Consider the following 19,121-nt stretch of genomic DNA (forward strand, 5'->3'; position numbering starts at 1 on the left):
AAATCCATGAATGATGTTTATCATTTACAGGGAACAACAAATAGACATAATAACTTTCTGAACAACACTCCAGTATCTAGGTTTGGTAACTTTGAATATATCAGCAATGATGACATCAACATAGAGGCGAAAGATGGGAATTATTTTAGAACAATTTAGAGCATTTTACTAAATACTATTCATATCATCAGAGGGTGGGGTAGTCCATTTGAAATGTTTTACTATATTATAAACTAGACTGTTTTTTTTTAATAAATGGTCTGGTCAGTTTTAATTAGTCTAACATTAAATGGGGATAACCTGAAACTGCAGGTGACGGGCAATCATCTAAAACCTCTAAGGTCAGAAATAATAAAGTAGCAACAGCAAACTGGTATTTAGAGATTTGAGAACAACTTTTGGTCGAATGTTTGAAAGGAAGGATGACATCTTGCAATATAAGCAATACTGATGACAACTTAGTGAGTTACATGTGCTTATGGCACTTCAACTTCAACCTGATCTTGTCCTAACTTTGAACTGTTTTGCAAATTGGAGCGGATCAATGCTCTAAGAGACACTTTCTCTTCCAAGACCAGTCATAGGATGGGTCCTGGCCAGTTTCCCATATATAGATCCACTCACATAGATTCACACACATAAATACACCCACAGGGACTCAGCAGACACATACATTCACTTACAAAGATACGCACGGTTTCAGACACGTAGGACATGCAAAGCTCCACATGGGAGTTTTTTTATGCACTGACATTCAAAGCCTGACGAGGAAATTTTTGAAGGGGACTCAGCGCCAAGCTGTTTTTGCTTAGAAATTAAATAACTCTTTTTGATTTTCAATGGGGAGTGTATAAGAGTATACTGGAAAATGCGGTTATAACTTTAGAAGAAACTAAGCGTAATTTGCTGTGATGAGAATAAAAATTGTTTTAAAATGTTCTTTAGATAATCTATTAATTCAATCTTAAATTGTAGAAATGTTTTCTAAATATCCATAGGTTTCTTTAGTGCTTCATTAAATGAGACTAATCAATATTAGTTGGAGTGATTTGAACTTCTATGGAGAGCTAAAACAAATGTAGGACATACAGAAGGATATTCTACTACAGATAACTTTCTATTACAGAAAACTTTCAACTGCCAGGCATTGAAAGGTAAGACATGTTTGATGTTTTACGATTGAAACCTGAAACAATAGGCTGAATTACCATTAAAACAACAGATAATTTAAATGTAATGATTGTAATGCCAACTTTAAAGCTAAAATAAAAGTAACTTTGATAAGAATATCTGGTTTTGACTACACTTAAGTTTGTGTAAATTATGAATTATTCAGTAAAGACAGCGTTGATCCTGATAAGAACAGTAATTGCACTCTCATGAACACACCATGAGGACCACATGGATTCAGGATCTTATTTTCACCAGAGAGTATGGAGACCAGAGGGGCTGTGGAGGAGACCATACGAGACTCTGACTGATTAAATTGCTTGATGAGCATTAAAGAAACAGACAGAATATGGGGAACAGACAGCTTAATGCTCAGTGATGTTCATAATTTTCCAGGATAATTCTTGATTTTAACTCATTGTGATTTATGTCTTTGATTCATTTTGATCTGTGAATAAAAAAACAAAAAAATGCATGAAGAGTTGATTTGAGTTTATTAACTACAGAAAAGATTTCTTATAGATAATAATTAATTACGGTACATAAACATTTCAAAGTTTCATTTTAAAGTTTCATTTTATTTAATGCTGCTTTTGCAAATGTTACTATTAAAGGGAAGAATGAATTGAACTTTATTACATTCCACAAAAGGTAGCTCATGCTGCCACAGTTCTATGAAAACAAAGGAAATTACAACATTGGGTTTTCAAAGAGGAAATATATTTAGCCAATCAATTAAGGTTTTACTTTAAAGGTCATGCCAAGTATTTGATATTACAAGTCCTTTAAACACTTAAATCCAATAATAAGTCAAATAAAAACAAAAGCTATTGTGAGATGGAGAAATAAAGATTAAAATGTGTTCATTCAAAATTAAATTCTATTTTATTAATCAGTTTCGAATGACTAATCCGAAAGCTCTATCAAAATACACAATTGTAAAGATACGGGAAAAACAGACTTTTAGATTTATACTAAAAATAACCTTATGATGAAAATGTATTTCTAGTTTTTAACCTAGGAGTGCAGAAAGAAGTAATTCTTAATGTCAGAAAAAAATGTTAAAACCATCTTGCTTTGGGATAGAGTACATTCAAGTGGATAACATTAATGGCTTTTACTTCCTAAAGGACACTCCTGCTATGAATAGCACATCTGATTTCTAAAATTCACTCTGAGCTCTGCTAGCAATCCTTGTCTACTTTAAAGCAATGTTCCAGTTTAAGGTTATATAACAAAATGGAAGCATTAATATAAGAGGCATGAAGCGAAGAGACAAAGGATCACAAAGTACATCTAACCCACAAAGACATTTCCATAGAAGCTCTCACAAGCAGGCTTTTTGTCCCCAGTTTCATCAACATGTTCTGGGAAGTGCGCCCCCACGCACACATTAACAGCATTCCTCACTTCTTCTGGGAGAGACCTCATTTTCTGAGCGTGCTCTTTTAGCGCCTCCTGGATTAGCTGCAAGCACAGAAAGGAAATGTTAATTTTCAAAATGATTCTACCATCCCAATGTCAAAATCGTTTTGTATTTCCTTTGATTGTATTTGTTGTGACACACAATACATCTTACTTCAGAGCTGGATTTAAAGGATAGTTCAGCAGATTTAAGCTGAGGTTTTGTCAATACTCTCTAGGCTGGAACTATCTTATCCGCATTAGAAAAATATTTTGGGGTCTTCAGTCAGAGTAAATCCAGACTAATTTGTCATAAGTCTGGCAGATGAAGTTAGTGTAAGAAGAGTCATGGCCAAAATGGACTTTTTAAAATCAGACCCCTTTTCAAACCAGAAGATCTTTGGTGACGGGCTGTGTTCTACCTCTATTTCCATCAGAAACAATCATCTTCTCTATAAATAAATGGTGGTCTTAAACCAAGACATATCAACTCAGTATTTCACAGTTAGTATGATGTTCTGATAATGTGGTGTCTTGAAAAACTAGATTATTGTCATGATCTTGGCACTGATGGATGGCTTAATGGTTCATTCCATTCACCTGCCTAGCTCCACCCAGTTTCAGTTCATCTTATCCACCTGTACTCTATTTAACCTGCCTGCTTCCAGTCATCAGTGCCAGTATTCTAGCCCTTGATGAGAGTTCTCTGGCGTGCCTGTTTTTGTTCTGATTGCCTGATCCTGACCCATTTTGCCTTTGAGCCTGCCTGTACCTGTTCTGATCCATTTGCCTGAGCTATCTTCGGAATCCTGCCGGAACTGCCTGCGGACTTAACCAGGATCTGCCTCCTGACTTTGACCTGGATTTCCCGTCAGTACATTCGAATCTCTGATCTTCTGGCCTGGACTCTTGTGAACCTCTTCAACACTAGCTTTGGATTTGTCTTTCTGAAAGTCCTGCCTTTCTTCATCTGCTTGCATCTGCTCGTCATCCAGTTCTGCAATTTTTAAGGCTTTGGCTCCTGAAACTCTCTAGACGGCATTTGCCGCGTGTTGTTGGCAGCCATTCTACTAGATGCCACTCCTTCCTCTGGGCACGGACTCAACTCTAAGACCAGGTTAGTTACTCCCGCATTCATGATCATCCTCCATCAGATTTACATGGTCACTAAACAGAGTTTTCCTTTCTGCAGAGATTCCAGTATTAGATGCCCTAGCTGCTCAATTGCAGATCCGAGGTCTCTTTATAAACACTTCTGAGAGGTACGCCTGTCTGTTTCTAATTCTGGGTCCTCTGTTCTGAGCTGTGAAAATTATCTATACAGACGACATAACAGCAGAAGATCTGGCCTTTGCGCTGTTTGGTGGTTGTGATGTTAAGCATGTCCATGTTGAATGGGTCAGAACTAGCAAACAATTAAAGTGTTATATTCAACATGGGTTTTGTGGATACTCAGAAGCAACCAGCTCAACTCAGACACCAATGACAACTCCAGGTAAGGTGAATGAAAAAAAGTAAAAAAGATAACCTTGCCGAGTTTGAGACAAGGTTAGAGCAGAACACTGCTTCAGCTCTGTGTTTTGGCCACAGGTGGCAGTATTGTTAGAAAACTCCATAATGCTTCTTTAACGGAATTGACTTTCATATCAACACCAACAAAAGCCTGTTTTGGCTTCTCTGATAACATTTTAAGGTCCTTGAAGACTTTTTTTTTTTTAGCAAACTTCCATATGCTTTGAATAAACTTGTGAACTGGCAAGCCATGCTTTTCAATTTATACAGGAGAAGGCCACATTCTCCGATAACTTATTTACATCCCTCACCAGACTTATGAGTTGCAACATTCTTCTTTCTTAGGGCCTCATGCTGCTCACTCTCTGTTCACGTTACTTCAACAAGAACAGTGAACAAAATACCTGGAAACACACCAAATCTCTTTCAAAATCTTAAGTAACAATGGTCTATCTGCCTCCAATTTGATATAGCCATGTATTCTAGAAACAAATAAATGTCGGACAGGTGTGATTTTCTTCACACAAGAAACTTTATGTTTTGTTACATTTTACAGAATATTTTGGGGATTTTTTCTGAGTATTCTTCCTACTTATCCAACTGACGATCGATGTTAATAAATATGAACATTGCATGCCAATAAAATAAATAATCTGGTTGTAATGCAAGACTATGTAATTGCTGAATTGGTCCTTATTTCTCTATTTATTTGCACTTGCACGTCCACCCACTGCTTCGCACATCAGAAACTGGATTTGTAGGCTAATACTATTGTTAAGACCCACCAACCATCTGGCCTTTACACGTCAATCTCTTAATGATCTCGCAGCTCTTTTCTCAACATTGGGTGCCAAGTTTTCTGCGATTTAAAGGCAAGCGTTGCACAGAAAGAGGTTTGACATCATTTACAGCTGTGGGAGCTTGTTCTGCTGTTTCTGTTCCATCACCTTCACTGGATGTGTCACACTTACGCATTACATAGATGCACAAAATAGAGATTGTTTATAGCAGTATTTGTGCATCTACTTAGGTTCAATAAGGATACATATTTATACCAGAAATTGTAATATAAATGTTTTAACATTTGTCACAACAGTCTTTTTATTTTTATAGACCAATACAACCTAATGCATATCTATAAGATCATGATAAATATCTGATCTGGGAAGATTTTAGGCAGGGCTCAATGTTGAGATGAAGTCCATCTTTTAGCAGCTAATCTGAGCAGGTCCTTTTTTTTAAGCCAATGTCTAATTCATGAAAATTATTTTTCTTTTAACCATGAAAGGTCTCAGACTTTATTTTGCCTTTAGATTTAATGTGATAAAGTAATATGAAATGGGCACCACTCAGATAGGAAGAGCTGGCTTGGCTTTGAAGGAAAGTGTTCTTCTTCCATACTGGAAGAAAATAATTAATATTTCATAAAAAATAATAATAATACTCTGTTGTGCTAAAGGCATTATTTCATCAAATACATGAAAACATACAAATGTCCATAGTTTATTTTGAACTGCCTTTAAGACAGATGAAGAAAACAAAGCTTCCAGTCAGAGCAACAATGGATTAGAATAAATCCATATACATACAACACCGTGTTTTGCTGGACCTTAAGCAACTAAGAATCTCTACCTAGAGTCTAAATTAATGTCCAGTCCACTGACACCATCTTTCCAATCCAACTGAATCTGGACATTTTTGCAGGTGAGAATGGGTAGAAATACAATTTTGTTTTTCGGTTCCTTCTTTTCATTATTTCTTTTTTATTTGTTCCTTCAGATTCATATTATACATATTAGTCTATTACATAAAATCTCAACAGAATAGAAGTCTATGTATGCAGTTTGACAAAATATCAAGAAAAAAAACAGCTAATGAGGCATTAATACTTTTCTCAAAGGAAGCTATCATCCCTATTTCAGTTTCAGGTTTCTATCAAAAATCATGTTAGCAACCAAAAACGAGCCCCTTGATGTCAGAGTGTTTACCTGATTAGTCATTCCCTTGACTTCCTCCAGGGTAGCAGCCTGTTTCTTCATCAGTGCCTCTTGTTGTGGACTGTACTCTGCGGACTGTAACAGAGGAAAATTCAAAACATCTTACATTGATTTGCGGTTTTCGGCTCCTATGAACCCATTTGTCTGTTTGTGCATGTAGGGAGAGGAATATACAGATAGCTGTTTTGTCTGTAAGTAGTTTATCTACTCATGTTTCCCCGGCGAGTTTACGTACGTATCCCTGTGGAGTGCAACCTGAGAGAGGATCAATACAGTTAAGTCACCAGTTCGGCTCACTAAGACTACTCAGCCCCAACACTCAATACTGTGCCACTGCTGATTAAACAAGCGTTTGTGATGTAAGTATTTGTGGTAATTAATGTATAATGCTGATTAAGTTGATAAGTTCTGCAATGCAGATCAAATAAATGTGTGGAATTGGGATAGAGTTTTTTTGGGGGGGGGGCGGGATATCAGATTGAGTTGCAGCGCCCAGTTAAAGTAGCTGCTCATTAACTCATGTATATCAGATCTGAATCCTGATGAGCTGACAGAGGAACAAAAGCAGAGCTGAGTGAGTCACCGACCACACATGCATTTCCTCGTTCCCTGTGAGAAGCTTATGAGTAATGGCTAAGCTTGTCCCACGGTTAGGGTCTGCTGCACAGTATTCAAAAGGTGAAAAGAGACTGTTGGTGTTAGACAATGAGGACTTACTGTGGGTTGAGATCCACACTGATTATTTCAGGTGTGGGAGTACTTACAGTTAAACAATGTCGGTGTCTGTGTTTGTGGAAGCAACATGTGGGCATACAAAATGTAAACAAGTTTGCTGTAACATGCCTAGGGTAACAATTCTTACAATTTTTTTTCAAATTTACTGGCAATTCATGGTCACAATGTTGAAAATAAAAATTGGTTCAACAAGATGAACATGGAAAAGCCATTTTCTTTTTATTTTCTGGACCTTATTTGGGCTTAGAGTGATCCAACCTTACCCAAGGTTGGCAAATTAGAAAGAAAGACAGCCATGGTGAGGCAATTTTTTTTCCTACCTGAATCATCTGACATCTGTTTCTGAACATCTTTGACCAGAACTCGGAGATTAAACTGTTTTAAATTACTTCAAACTGTTTTCTTTTACATGCCAATGAGTTTGCTGTTGCCCAATGGCCTCCCCAGTCACCCGATCTCAAATACAATGATGCATCTTTAGTAATTTGGTGGAATGGCAGTTTTGCATCACTTATATGCCATCAAGACGACCTACAGGAATTACATGATACTATCCTGTCAACATGGATCAAAATCTCAGAGGAATCCTTTGAAAATACTGTTAAATATATAGCACAGCGAATTAGTTAAATTATTTGCTTGTAAAGTAAAGTCTACATAATAAAGTGGGAGACAACTATATGTTCAAGTGTACTTATAGTAAAACTATTGGTGTTGACTTACATCAGCATCCGTCTGACTCGTCTCATCCAGCATCTCTGTGCTCATGGCCCTTTTCAGCCTGAATAAAAATAGTTTAAATAATATCACATGTATATTGAAAATTAATTATCTTTTTATTTAAGGATGTTTTTAGAGCTAATATTATTTTTAGATAAATTCTACTTATTTTAGTTTCACATTACAAAATGAAAAAAACTGAGAAAAAACAAAATCTAATTCAGAAATGAACTTACTTTGACTTGTCTGTGGAGGAACATTTTAGTGCTTTCTTCTTTTCTTTGGTTTCACTATGATGAAAATGAAAAGAAGATGGTTAGTGATGTAAAATAGCAAGTTTCTAAAAAAAAAAACAAATATATTTAAATGAAGAGTTGCAGGGTATGATCTTATCAGAGCTGCTTTCTACTTCCACACTGTTTAAACACCTGTTTGGTAATAACTGTCCTCAACGAACCATCTGCCCACTGGGGACTTTGGACAACACACACCTAACACCATAAGCCAGCCAAGGACATAGGAAAACCAGCCTCCTGAGGTGATTCATTCAGCATTTGATATATTCTCTTTGCCAAATGTCAAGATTTTCACCTCAGATGACTCACACAGGACACAGTCAGAGTCCCACTGAAACCTCAGGATACAGATTAGAGGGAATCAGCAAAGCTTTTTTGATGTGTGCATTGTGTCTCCATTGGTTTGCATGTGTGCTCCTACCTCTCCAGGGTCTTCAGCTCAATGGTGTGTCTCTCCATGGCCGTCTCCAATAGTTTAGCAAGTCTCTGTCACAACAGAACAAAGAAAGTGCACAATCACAGTCAGTATAAAGACCCATATGAGACATAAGCAGCTCTAATGTTTCAGTTGTTTATTTGCAAGGGATTAGTGTGACCAGAGTTATAATATCACCTAACAGAGCCGCTGTACCATTTAAATGTATTAATTGAGAAAAACCTCTTAGTCTCTTAACGCCTTTTGTAATGATAAAAAAACCCACACACAACAAAGAGAAATAAAATTAGCTGCTACAGGAGAAAGGTGAATTCACTCTGAGTTAAATAAAGACAGCCAAGAGATGACTGAGCGGTTGCTAGATATTAAAAGGCTATATTAGAAACGCATTCAGATTTTCTCTTTCAGATTCTAATTTTAAAGTCCTTCTTATAATAATAGAAGAACAGAATAATAGGTCCAACTGTACTGTGAAAATCTAACAGAGCAAAAATAACCCACTTATTATCATGGCTACAGAACCACTCCATGATTTCAGGAAGGAATAAAGAAGCTCAAAGCTTAAAATATAAGAATATTCGACTGAGTCCAATTTGGATACAGTTAAGAAAACTGGAAAAAGTATAAAATATCACTAATAAATGGAATTGATATTTGTTTAAAAGGTAATTACTCTACTAATTAGCTGTTATTTGCTTTTAGGCTTATCAGTATTTGAAACTGATTAAAGAAAGTAAGGAATTGTGGATTATTTGTTCTCAGGTTAGACCATATTTTATTCAAAAGCATAATATGGCTTTATTATATATATATAAATATACATAACTATTCAAAAGTTAATTAGCAAAAAAAGTTATTCATTATATGATCGTTGTGATATTTTGTGTAAAAACCCTACTGTGGGCGATTGAAGAGCAACTGTAGAGAGATTGTTTTTACTGTCCAAGGTTACATGTCGAGGGGGAATGTGAAAAAAGACCCATAACCAGTTTCTAAGATTCGATCAGATTAAAATCAGATTTTTTAAATTTCAAATCAGGACGTTAAAAACTTTGCCAAGTTTGTCAACAGGTCTAATTGACTCGCAGTGGTGACCCCACCATAAAGGAACAGCGCTCAGTATTTGATAGAATTGATTTTAAAATTGGGATGCTGTATTAAATGATTACACTTTATATGACATATAATGTATATGTTGTATATATTATTACCCCTCTTTTACTTTTTTGTATACTTTGAGATATTTACATGTGAAGTGCATAAATTATAAATAATTTTTCATAAATACTATCATGTGTAAAGGACTACACAGGAAGCAGTAGGTAGCACTGCTGCCTTGCAGCAAGAAGATTCTGGGTTCGATTCCTGGATGCAGTTCTTCTTTCTGGAGTTTGGATGGATTTGGCATGTTCTCCTCATGCATGCATGGCCTCTTTATGGGCACTCCAGCTTCCTCCCACAGTCCAAAAACATGACTGTTGGGTTAATTGGTTTCTCTAAATTCTCCTTAGGTGTGAGTGTGTGCGTGAATGGTTGTTTGTCCTGTTTGTCTCTTTGTTGCGCTGCAATAGACTGGTGACCTGTCTAAGGTGTAGACATAGAAAGCTGGAGATAGGCACCAGCATCCCTCACGACGGAGTATACGGAGTGTTAAATTTCAATTTAGCACTCCGTATTTGAATATTTTGAAGATTCGGGCCCTTTGTCTTCCCTTACACAAGAGACCAAGGGAAGGTTTAACAGGTTTGTTGAGAACTGGTAGAGAAGGGTCCAGTGCTGCTTGCAAGAATGTTCCATTCCTTCAACCAGAATTATTTTGACTGAGATGATTTTGTAAGACATCTTGATAATACAAAAATGGTTATTAGGGGATGGGCAATAAAGTCAGGTGCAGTTTTTTTTTTAATAGGTCATAGAGCAAGCATAAAACATGCTTATTTTGGAAAAAAAACAAAAATATTCTTTTAAAAAAGTTTCTGTGATTCTGGTTTTAAGTGTTCTCCCTCCACCACCAGGTGACGCCTGGTTCTCGTTGGCCCTCTCACACACCTGCAGATGGTTGCCTCATTACCTGAGGACTCTTAAGCTGCTGACTGCCACTTCCTCAAGGCTAGAGTGTTTGCCAGTTTTTGGAAGTCATCCTGTAAACTGGATGTTTTGGACCTTCTCTTCCTGGAAGGATCATCTGAGCTTCAAACTGCGCTGGGGATTCAAACTGGAGGTTTGGACCAACCTTTCCCCAAGGAATTGTTTGAGTTTCACACTGAGCAAGGGATTCACCTCCACAAGTAACCGTTGAAGTACCATTGGAAATCTAAGTGGCAGTCAGCTCCTCCGTTCCTCAAGGAAACACCCTAACCTGGGTAAACCCTGTCCACCCTCCAACGAGCAAGTCAATTACTGGAACCACACCGACTGGATTCAGAGAAAGACACCTTTACAAGAAACGTGAGTCCTGTTGCCTTTATTCCCTTTTGCAAATCAAAGCTCAAATTTCCCACTGAACCTGAACTAACCACAGGAACTTCCCCTTCACTTTTCAGTCCCGGTTCGCCAGTGTTCAGAGCAGCACTGGACCCACCTCTACCAGTTGTCAATAAATCTGTTAAACCTTCCCTTGGTCTCTCTGTTTGGTTTTCTGCATGTGGGTCAGATCTTAGAATAAAAACATGAAATTAACCAAATATGAGTAATTTTAACAGGAAACATTTAGGGCCTGGTCTTCAGAAGGTTTGCATGTCTTAAAACAGGTGCAAGATCTTCTAAGAAGGTACAATGTGATTTGCATTTGTAAATAACCAGACAGCATGTGCAAACCTTTTTTGTGTGTTTGCCTTCATTAGTATGCAGATCACATTCTAATGACTAAACTGCGCAAATTCATGTTTAGAGAATATGCAAATATAAACATTTACCACATGCAAAGGGATTTTTCAAATTGGGAACTCAACTAAGGGCACAGTTTTTGCTTCTTTAGTACTTCTGAAACCCAGGTGCAAAATATCTTGCTAAAATGTGCTTTTTTTAAGCCACTATCTCAAAGTGTTCAATTTAGTGCAGAGTGAATCACCTTAAAAGCACTCACATTGCTGCTCTGAGTCAATATAAATAAAAGCTTGCTGTCAGTCTTGCATGAGGTCTGCAGAGATCCCCCTGCTGCCCGTGCATCCCTTTGTGGAAGCAGAAAGTGGGCCAGTGTTCAGATAAAACACCCAAAGAAATAACTTTAAAAAATTGAGCTTGCTAATTGACGCTGCATCAAGATGATAAATGTTTTAATATGATTTTTGTGTGACAGGTCAACTAAAAGTGATGCTTTTTGCAAATTAAGAAAAATTAAGAAAAAGATTGCACAATTTTAAGCATTTTTCTCTGTAATAGAACTGTGGAAAACAGGCACTGAGCTTTAAGCCATCCATCCATCCATCCATCCATCCATCCATCCATCCATCCATCCATCCATCCATCCATCCATCCATCCATCCATCCATCCATCCATCCATCCATCCGTTTTCTGTCACGCTTATCCCAAGCGGAAGGGATGCTGGTGCCTATCTCCGGCTGTCTATGGGCGAGAGGCAGGGTACACCCTGGACAGGTTGTCAGTCCATTGCAGGGCAACAAAGAGACAAACAGGAAAAGCAACCATTCATGCACACACTCAGACCTAAGGTGAATTTAGAGAAGCCAATTAACCTAACTATCATGTTTTTGGACTATGGGAGGAAGCCAGAGTACCCGAAGAACATGCAAACTCCATGCAGAATCAAACCCAGCATCTTCTTGCTGCAAGGCAGCAGTGCTACCAACATCATCACTGAGTAGCATCCCTGTACTCCAATACCCGTGCACCACATAGATCAGGGATATAGTTGTGTGGAAATATAATATGGAGTTAGATTATAAAGTGCTATCCCATGATTTGAAAATCTTTTAAAGGCATTATACGAATGGATAGAAGATTAACAGTAACCCACCAAGATGGCCCTCTCTAGGGGGAATACTAATTAGAGAAGCAACCAAGTGGCCTATGGCAACTGTGGAGGAGCTGCAGTGACCAACAGCTCGGTTGGGACATACCGTATATCCACAACACACTTTTCAGTTGATTAAAAATCTAAGAAAATTATTGTTTTTTATTTCTCAAAATAAAACATTGATTTTGTTTTTTCCATCAAATGATATCATGCATGGAGGTTTATGCTTGTACTCTGTAAGAGTTTTCAAATGATTGTAGGAAAAAACTTTTGCAGAGGACTGTATAATTTAGGTTTGGCTTACCTCAGTAGCAAACTGCTCTTTCTTCTTCTTCATTTGATCAAACTGTTCTGTCCATAGAGCCTGCAACTCAGTCTGCATTTTGTTCTTTTGCTCCTGGACTCTCTCTTTCTTCACATTATTGTCAGACGTGTTGCCCTCCCCCCTGGTAGACATATAGCATATTTAAAGCTAGCACATTTGCAAAGAAATAGTTAATAAGTGCACAATAAGTATGTAAAAAGAACTGCAGGCAAAACCCGTTTGATAAATGTATGCATCACTTAATATTCGGTTAGGGAAGTTGGTAGATTGCTAAATATTATACATGCATCTAGAGATAATCTTGCTGATAACCCTGACCAAAACAACAGCCACGCTTTAATATTCAGCACGGTTCTGCAGGAACACAAATCAGTGAACTGAAAAATCTCTGAACACTTCCACATGATCAAAACCTCTTTTAGCCAAACAGCCTGTTTTTGTTGATTTAAAATGATTTAAACCAGTGAAAAAATATCCACATACTCTTTTTTCTTTAGTGAAAGCTTCTTCTTGATGCCCTTGAAGGAGTCAGAGTATTTCTGAATCAGATCTTCAGCTTTTTTCTGATATTTCTTTTCAGCATCTTTCATCTCTTTCTCCTGGCGCTTGATGACCTTCAGATAGTTCTTGTGCTGAGTGAGTTGCTCAACAGTCACAGTGCAAGGCTCTGCAGTGAAATAAAACAGGAAAATGCTGCAGGAATCCTCCCTCTTTCAGAGCATAATAAAGTTTGATTAAGTAAATACTTTCAAAATTGATTTTAATTTTTTAGGCTATGCAACCTTTAATAACATTGCAGTGATAGAAGGGAAAATAGATGAAGCAGATGAAGCACTTATTTGTTACCTTCACTACTAGCTGGCAACTGAGATGAGTCACTTGCTTCTACCGACTCTGATGATGCATTTGCTGCTATGGATGAAGACACAGAAGCTTCTTCTACAGGAGCTTGTTCCTCAGAAGCAGATGAAGATGCATCAGGTGCCTCTTTGTTGTCTGACTTAAGGTTAGCATCCTCTTTGGCTTCAGGAGCTTTCTCTGATTCTAGGCCCACTCCCTCGGTAGATGGAGTGTTTTCAGGAGGAGGTTGAGTTTCAATATTTCCTGCATCTTGTTCAGCATCTTTAGCAGGAGTGGCATTAAGGGTTTGAGACTGCTCAGGCTGCTCTTTAGCTTCTTCTGAGCTGTTTTGAGAGGGAGACTCAGTTGGGCTGTCATTTGTGTCAGTGTTTGGTTTAGGTTCCAATGATGCCTTTTCTAGAAAAGTAATGACACCATAAATCAGGCAGTTATACACTATAGAAGAGTGACATAAAGATCAGAATCCTAGTTTATTACCTTCAGCAGAGGCCTCCGTTTCCTTGGCTTTACCTGCAGGGGGTTGATCCACAAGCGGCAACTCATAGGGAGAGACGTAGTCAGATGATGACTGCAGGGGTTAGAGAACAGGACAGGAACAATCCAGCTAAGATTGTCATCTTCCAGGAACAGCTGTAAGGTTTTATAATCATCATTTTACCTCTTTAGGGGTCTTTGAGGTCTTTTCTGTGCCCTTTGTTGGGTTAAATAAAGCATCTGTGAAATCTGAGGATGGAGTCAAACACATTGATCAGGAAAACCCTCACAAACATACATCTTTTTCTCAGTAAGTATGAACATTATCAAAGATCATTTTGCAATGTATAAATTAAAGGTTATAGATTTAATAAATTTATGATATTTTTAATTATGGCTTCCAGCTTTTCAGAAAATTTGATAAAAATCATATTTTACACAGAATTTTTAGACTTTTTAAATTTATAATACATGCAATATAATCATCAACTATGTTTTTGGAAGAGTTGAATTATATCATTGTATGTAATGATTGATGATATTCCCTTTTTTGCATCTTTACTTCCCTCTTGTCATTTGCAGGCACATTGAATCTTTAACCTCCCAATGTGGAAAAAGAAAAAAAAACACACCTGCAAAGGCAGCAGGGATGTAGTCCTTGATCTCTATGTACACAAAGAGAGCAGGCAGGGTGAGAGGCATGTTGCTCTCACTGCGTAGACAGATGTGATGAAAACCTGAAGGGCACAAATAAAAACAGATCTTATCAACATAGCATCTCCATTTGTGCTGCTGAACAGCCCTGGGGTGTTTTGCTGACTCTCTGACCTGACTGGATGGCATCGACGGGGATTATTCTGTGTCCCACAAATTTCCCATTCTCTTCATGCACAACGATTCTTAAAGATGCCATTTCTGGAAGCAGGATCTATAAATAACATCTATATTCAGTATGAGAGCAGGGATGCTCACTGGGACCCATTTAGTGCTGCACTGCCCACCTTCTCAAAGACAAAAGGCTCCTCATTCCACACTGGGTTAATGGCATTGGGCGTGGTGGACCACTTGGTGCGATATTTCTTCTTGGGGTCTCCTGGTAGTCCAATCACCTCCACCTCAACCCCGGTTCTCACACTCTTTTCGGAAAGAAACTGTCCTGAATAGATCTGGTGGGGCAGATGAATAAGATTCAATAAAGCACAAATACCAAATCACAGAATTGATGAATGATGTACCATCCACACTAATGAAACAGTGGTTATAAATAGAGCTGAGGTTGTGGCTCATGCAGGGTCTGATAAAATACTAAGAAACATGTTTTAGTCACAGCAGAAGGCTGATATAATACACTGAATCCAAACAAAACATGATCGCACTTCCCAGAATTACCCAAGCTAATTATTTCTCAGACTGAAGCATGCAAAAGAGTTTTAATGCAACACTATAAGTGTTGCTGCACTTCTATGTGGCCTTAAATTTTGATGATGATGGTTTTCCAAAGTTTCAGCAAAACATTTATGGTATGCATTTGTAGGAAGCTCCTTCAATACTTATGTTTTTTTATGCTACTCTCAAAAATATTCACCCCAATTTTAAGATTTATGTCATTTTATTACATAACTATTTCCCATTCACTTTTTTTTTTTTTTAGGGAATTTAAACAGAAACCTATTAAATAAACCGTACATGTTGCATATTGATTTTTAATAATAAACCTTATTTATTTAAAACAAGAAATTGTCTGTGTATTTATTTCCAATACAGAATAAAAATATATATATTAAACTAATTAATATGCAACATGGTTTATTCAATTGGTCTGTGGTTAAAAAAAATATGTAAACAAGTGAATTGGAATTTGTTATTTAGTAAAATAAAAAAAAAATCTCAAAATATGGGTTAAGTATTTATATGAATGTACGTCTGTCAACATTACAAATTTAGAGATTTTCATGTTTAATCATTATTCTTGGTAAATTTGCTCTGACACTGTTGGATTAGAGTACTAAGAGACTGACTAAACAATTTTTAAGTTCTGTCACTGACTTTCATGGGGTCTTAACACATAAATATTATATAAACCAGAAGTATCAACATCCAGTTTGCAAAAGCTGCTGATGCTTTTAGATGCATCTCTTCTCCAACAAACCTAAATCAAATGGAAGATGCCCCAAAGAAACAAAAGAATCTTTAATTCAGATGTGTTAGAGAGGGAATGCATCTAAAAGTTGCATGAAGTAGCTCATAAAGAATGGACTTGGAAACCCTGAATCTAAACAATTCTACTGCAGCTCTGGCTGCTTCTTATGCCTGTTGTCTCTAAAGGTTTTAATTTAATTGTTTGTAATGTTAACCCTTTTTTTTCATGATTGCCCTGTATTTACCTCAATCCATTTTCCTATCATCTCTGACCAACTCTCCTGTCACTGCTAAGGAAAAGATACCCATCCTCCCCCACCAGTATGATGCTTCTATTGTGTTTTGTAGGCGAGCCAAATATTTCATCTTTTATTCCATGCCACATTTGTGGAACACAAACACAATACATAGTTGTCCTTTTTAAAATAGTCTCACCTAATTTTCTTCAGCTCAGCAAAGGGACTATAGAAAATCTCAACTACTTATCTGATTAATAGTCTATTCCTGTTTAGGTGCATGCATTGCAGAGGTGCAGTGGTCTTTATTTTTTAAGCTGCTGGCTTGAAGAATGCTTTTTTGATAATGCAAAAAGAGAATGATAAGCATACCTTTATGGTCAAAGTGCTTGCCACTACAGTGTCGATCCTGTCACAGAAAGGGTCAAACTTTTTATCGCTACGGCGCAACACATCATGTTTGAGGAGGTAACCTGTTCTGCCGTTGAATTCAAACAAGGCCATGTTCAGCTGCATGGGGAAATCTTAAAATACACAGAAACAGGACTCATTAACAGCTTCTGAAGCAACACAGGCAAAAGGGATGCAGATGACAGCTGAGGTCAGTGCAGCACAAATAGACACAACACTGACCTCTAGTGGCGAACAAATTAAGTTGCACTTTAAAGGGGAAAAAATTGTCAAACTAGAGAAAAGTATTAGTTTTTTTTGTTTGTTTGTTTGTTTTTATAACATGTGAGGCTTCTGTTTGTAGTTGTGGTATCATACCCATAGTCTGGTAGTTGAGGGCCACCATTTGGCAGCCGACATTCCAAAAGGGTTGGGGGCTGTAGTTGGAAGAATCCATTCGTGTTCCTTTGGGGTAAATCCTGCTCATCTGTCTCTTATTGTATCTATGAAATAAGGTTTCGGAAATATAATTTTAGGCATTAAATCCTTTTTTCATTACTTTCTGTGTTTGTTGTTTTTAAATGCAATGGAAGCATCTGTAACTCGATTTAAGGATACTCCACAAATTCAACAGCAGTCTTGGCAATCATCGCCTCCCCTTTGGTTTCCACAAAGGATGAGATGACATAGCTCTTGTTTTTCTCTGTAAATAACAACAAGAAACAAATAAAAAACAATATTTCTAACTCTAACAGAATTGTTAAAGGTATGTGTGTTATATAAGCTAGTGGTATACTTTTGGCATTTTCAAAAGAGATGAATTTGTTGGGTTGGATGTAGTTGACTATGGAAGACATTGCCTCATATGCAGTCACTTCTTGTCCAGCCGTGCCCTGTTGGAGAGTCAACGGGTAGTTAAGTGTTTTTTTTTCACTTCCTACTGGAAAAATATGAAACTTTCATATTTCACCTCATCTGATGTCTTCATTTTCTCCTCATCCTGTTCTTCAGTATCCTCTTGCTCCTCATTGTCTTCTGGAGCTCCCTCTCCCTCAGCTTCCAACACATAATTATAAGGGTATTACATTGCAAACATATGAGCCTAGACCATACCGTTAATGTTGCACACTAGATATTTTGAGTGCACCTTGGTTTTCCTGGGTGGGAGCTGCTGGGTCACTTCCATCCTGAGAAGAAGCATTTGGCTCTTGGGCAGGTTCAGCTGCAGCAGTCTGGTCAGTGACGGCGGGACTGGGTTTCTTTGTCTGGGCTGGCTTCTCATGGCTTCCCTTCTTGTTCTTGATGAGGATTTTGCCCATAAGTTCAGATGGACTCGGGATCTGCTGCCCTGGCTTGAGCTTGGTTCAAGAGTTATGAAGAAAATAATAAAGTAAATTCAATCAAATATTTTTTATGATAGTTCAAAATTTTTCAGGTTGTAAATTCATATGTATAATTGCACAGAAGGTTCTTGAAAAGTGAAATTAATTCAACTGAACATTATCAAACTTAATAGATGATTTAGTCCATGACAAAAGAGCGTTTCGGTTCTTATTATTTTAAAAACATTTTTTTTTTCTTTCGATTTCTTAAAAACAGATCTGAATTATCTATTTGGCAGAAAGTTGTGTCACAAGAATAAACCTACAGGGTATTTTTCCAGGGGCTCTGTCAGCAGAGCATCACCAAATATGGTTTTGCAGTAGTTAGCCATCTTCTCCTGTTGTTTCACACTGAAAACAAAACAAAACATCTGTTAATTTTCTTAGATCTGCAAAAAAAATGTAATTATTTTCAATTGATATTCCTTTTTAAAATGGCGTCAATATGTTTTTAGATTATGTTATTATTAAGAAAGGTTCTTACGAGTCAACATGGTTCTCGAATGAGAGAATGACGGGAAATTTTGAAGTCTTGAATGCACTCTCAGCGATGGCCTCGATCACATCCTGTTAAATGACACACAGATAAAGTATTTTGTATGTTTTTTCTGCAGAAGAATTGTATAATACCACATACTTTTTTTTTATTATTTTAAAATGCTAATTTACTAAAAGCAACTCTCTTTAGATTAAACAAAAAATTTCGAAACAACCAATTATTGAAACAATCAATAGCTGCAGAATCTAAACCACCTGAATCTGTCTCACTGCTCTTTGAAAATTTTATGATTTATAATGAATGCACAAACAGTTTCAATGCTGAGCACCCCTCTCACTCTAAAACAAACTGAACCAAGGTGCACTCATGCCCCTGAGACTGTGTAGCTGCAGCTGTCCATAAATGGAAGTATGGAGTGTGAGAAGACAGCTTCATTTACATTTTTGTGTCCCGCTCTGGATATTAGGGTTGTCTTTGGTTGTGCTGATTGACAACCAAATCAAAATAAATAAATAATAAGCACATTTGTATTTATTTGGTTGGGGTTTTTTGTGTTTTTTTGGGGGGG

At 37.2% G+C, this 19,121-nt stretch overlaps 1 protein-coding gene across 1 annotated transcript in view; it reads right to left on the reverse strand.

Annotated features, from left to right (window-relative positions):
- Positions 1-1,722: 1,722 nt before the first annotated feature.
- The window catches only part of plcb2 (phospholipase C beta 2), a 24,473-nt gene continuing 7,074 nt past the window's right edge, over positions 1,723-19,121 (reverse strand). The window contains exons 12-32 of the mRNA XM_015389959.1: positions 18,539-18,621; positions 18,321-18,405; positions 17,820-18,030; positions 17,643-17,728; positions 17,469-17,565; positions 17,291-17,375; positions 17,051-17,175; positions 16,655-16,806; positions 14,909-15,073; positions 14,736-14,835; positions 14,540-14,644; positions 14,092-14,156; positions 13,911-14,001; positions 13,419-13,829; positions 13,056-13,239; positions 12,552-12,693; positions 8,256-8,320; positions 7,775-7,828; positions 7,542-7,599; positions 6,075-6,158; positions 1,723-2,637 (exon numbers count right to left, since the gene is read on the reverse strand). Coding sequence (XP_015245445.1) covers positions 2,467-2,637; positions 6,075-6,158; positions 7,542-7,599; positions 7,775-7,828; positions 8,256-8,320; positions 12,552-12,693; positions 13,056-13,239; positions 13,419-13,829; positions 13,911-14,001; positions 14,092-14,156; positions 14,540-14,644; positions 14,736-14,835; positions 14,909-15,073; positions 16,655-16,806; positions 17,051-17,175; positions 17,291-17,375; positions 17,469-17,565; positions 17,643-17,728; positions 17,820-18,030; positions 18,321-18,405; positions 18,539-18,621 — 2,619 coding nt within the window. The 3' untranslated portion in view covers positions 1,723-2,466. The remainder of the gene's footprint in view (positions 2,638-6,074; positions 6,159-7,541; positions 7,600-7,774; positions 7,829-8,255; positions 8,321-12,551; positions 12,694-13,055; positions 13,240-13,418; positions 13,830-13,910; positions 14,002-14,091; positions 14,157-14,539; positions 14,645-14,735; positions 14,836-14,908; positions 15,074-16,654; positions 16,807-17,050; positions 17,176-17,290; positions 17,376-17,468; positions 17,566-17,642; positions 17,729-17,819; positions 18,031-18,320; positions 18,406-18,538; positions 18,622-19,121) is intronic.

Source organism: Cyprinodon variegatus, unplaced genomic scaffold (assembly GCF_000732505.1).
Source record: "Cyprinodon variegatus isolate N-32 unplaced genomic scaffold, C_variegatus-1.0 Scaffold480, whole genome shotgun sequence".
Taxonomy (NCBI): domain Eukaryota; kingdom Metazoa; phylum Chordata; class Actinopteri; order Cyprinodontiformes; family Cyprinodontidae; genus Cyprinodon; species Cyprinodon variegatus.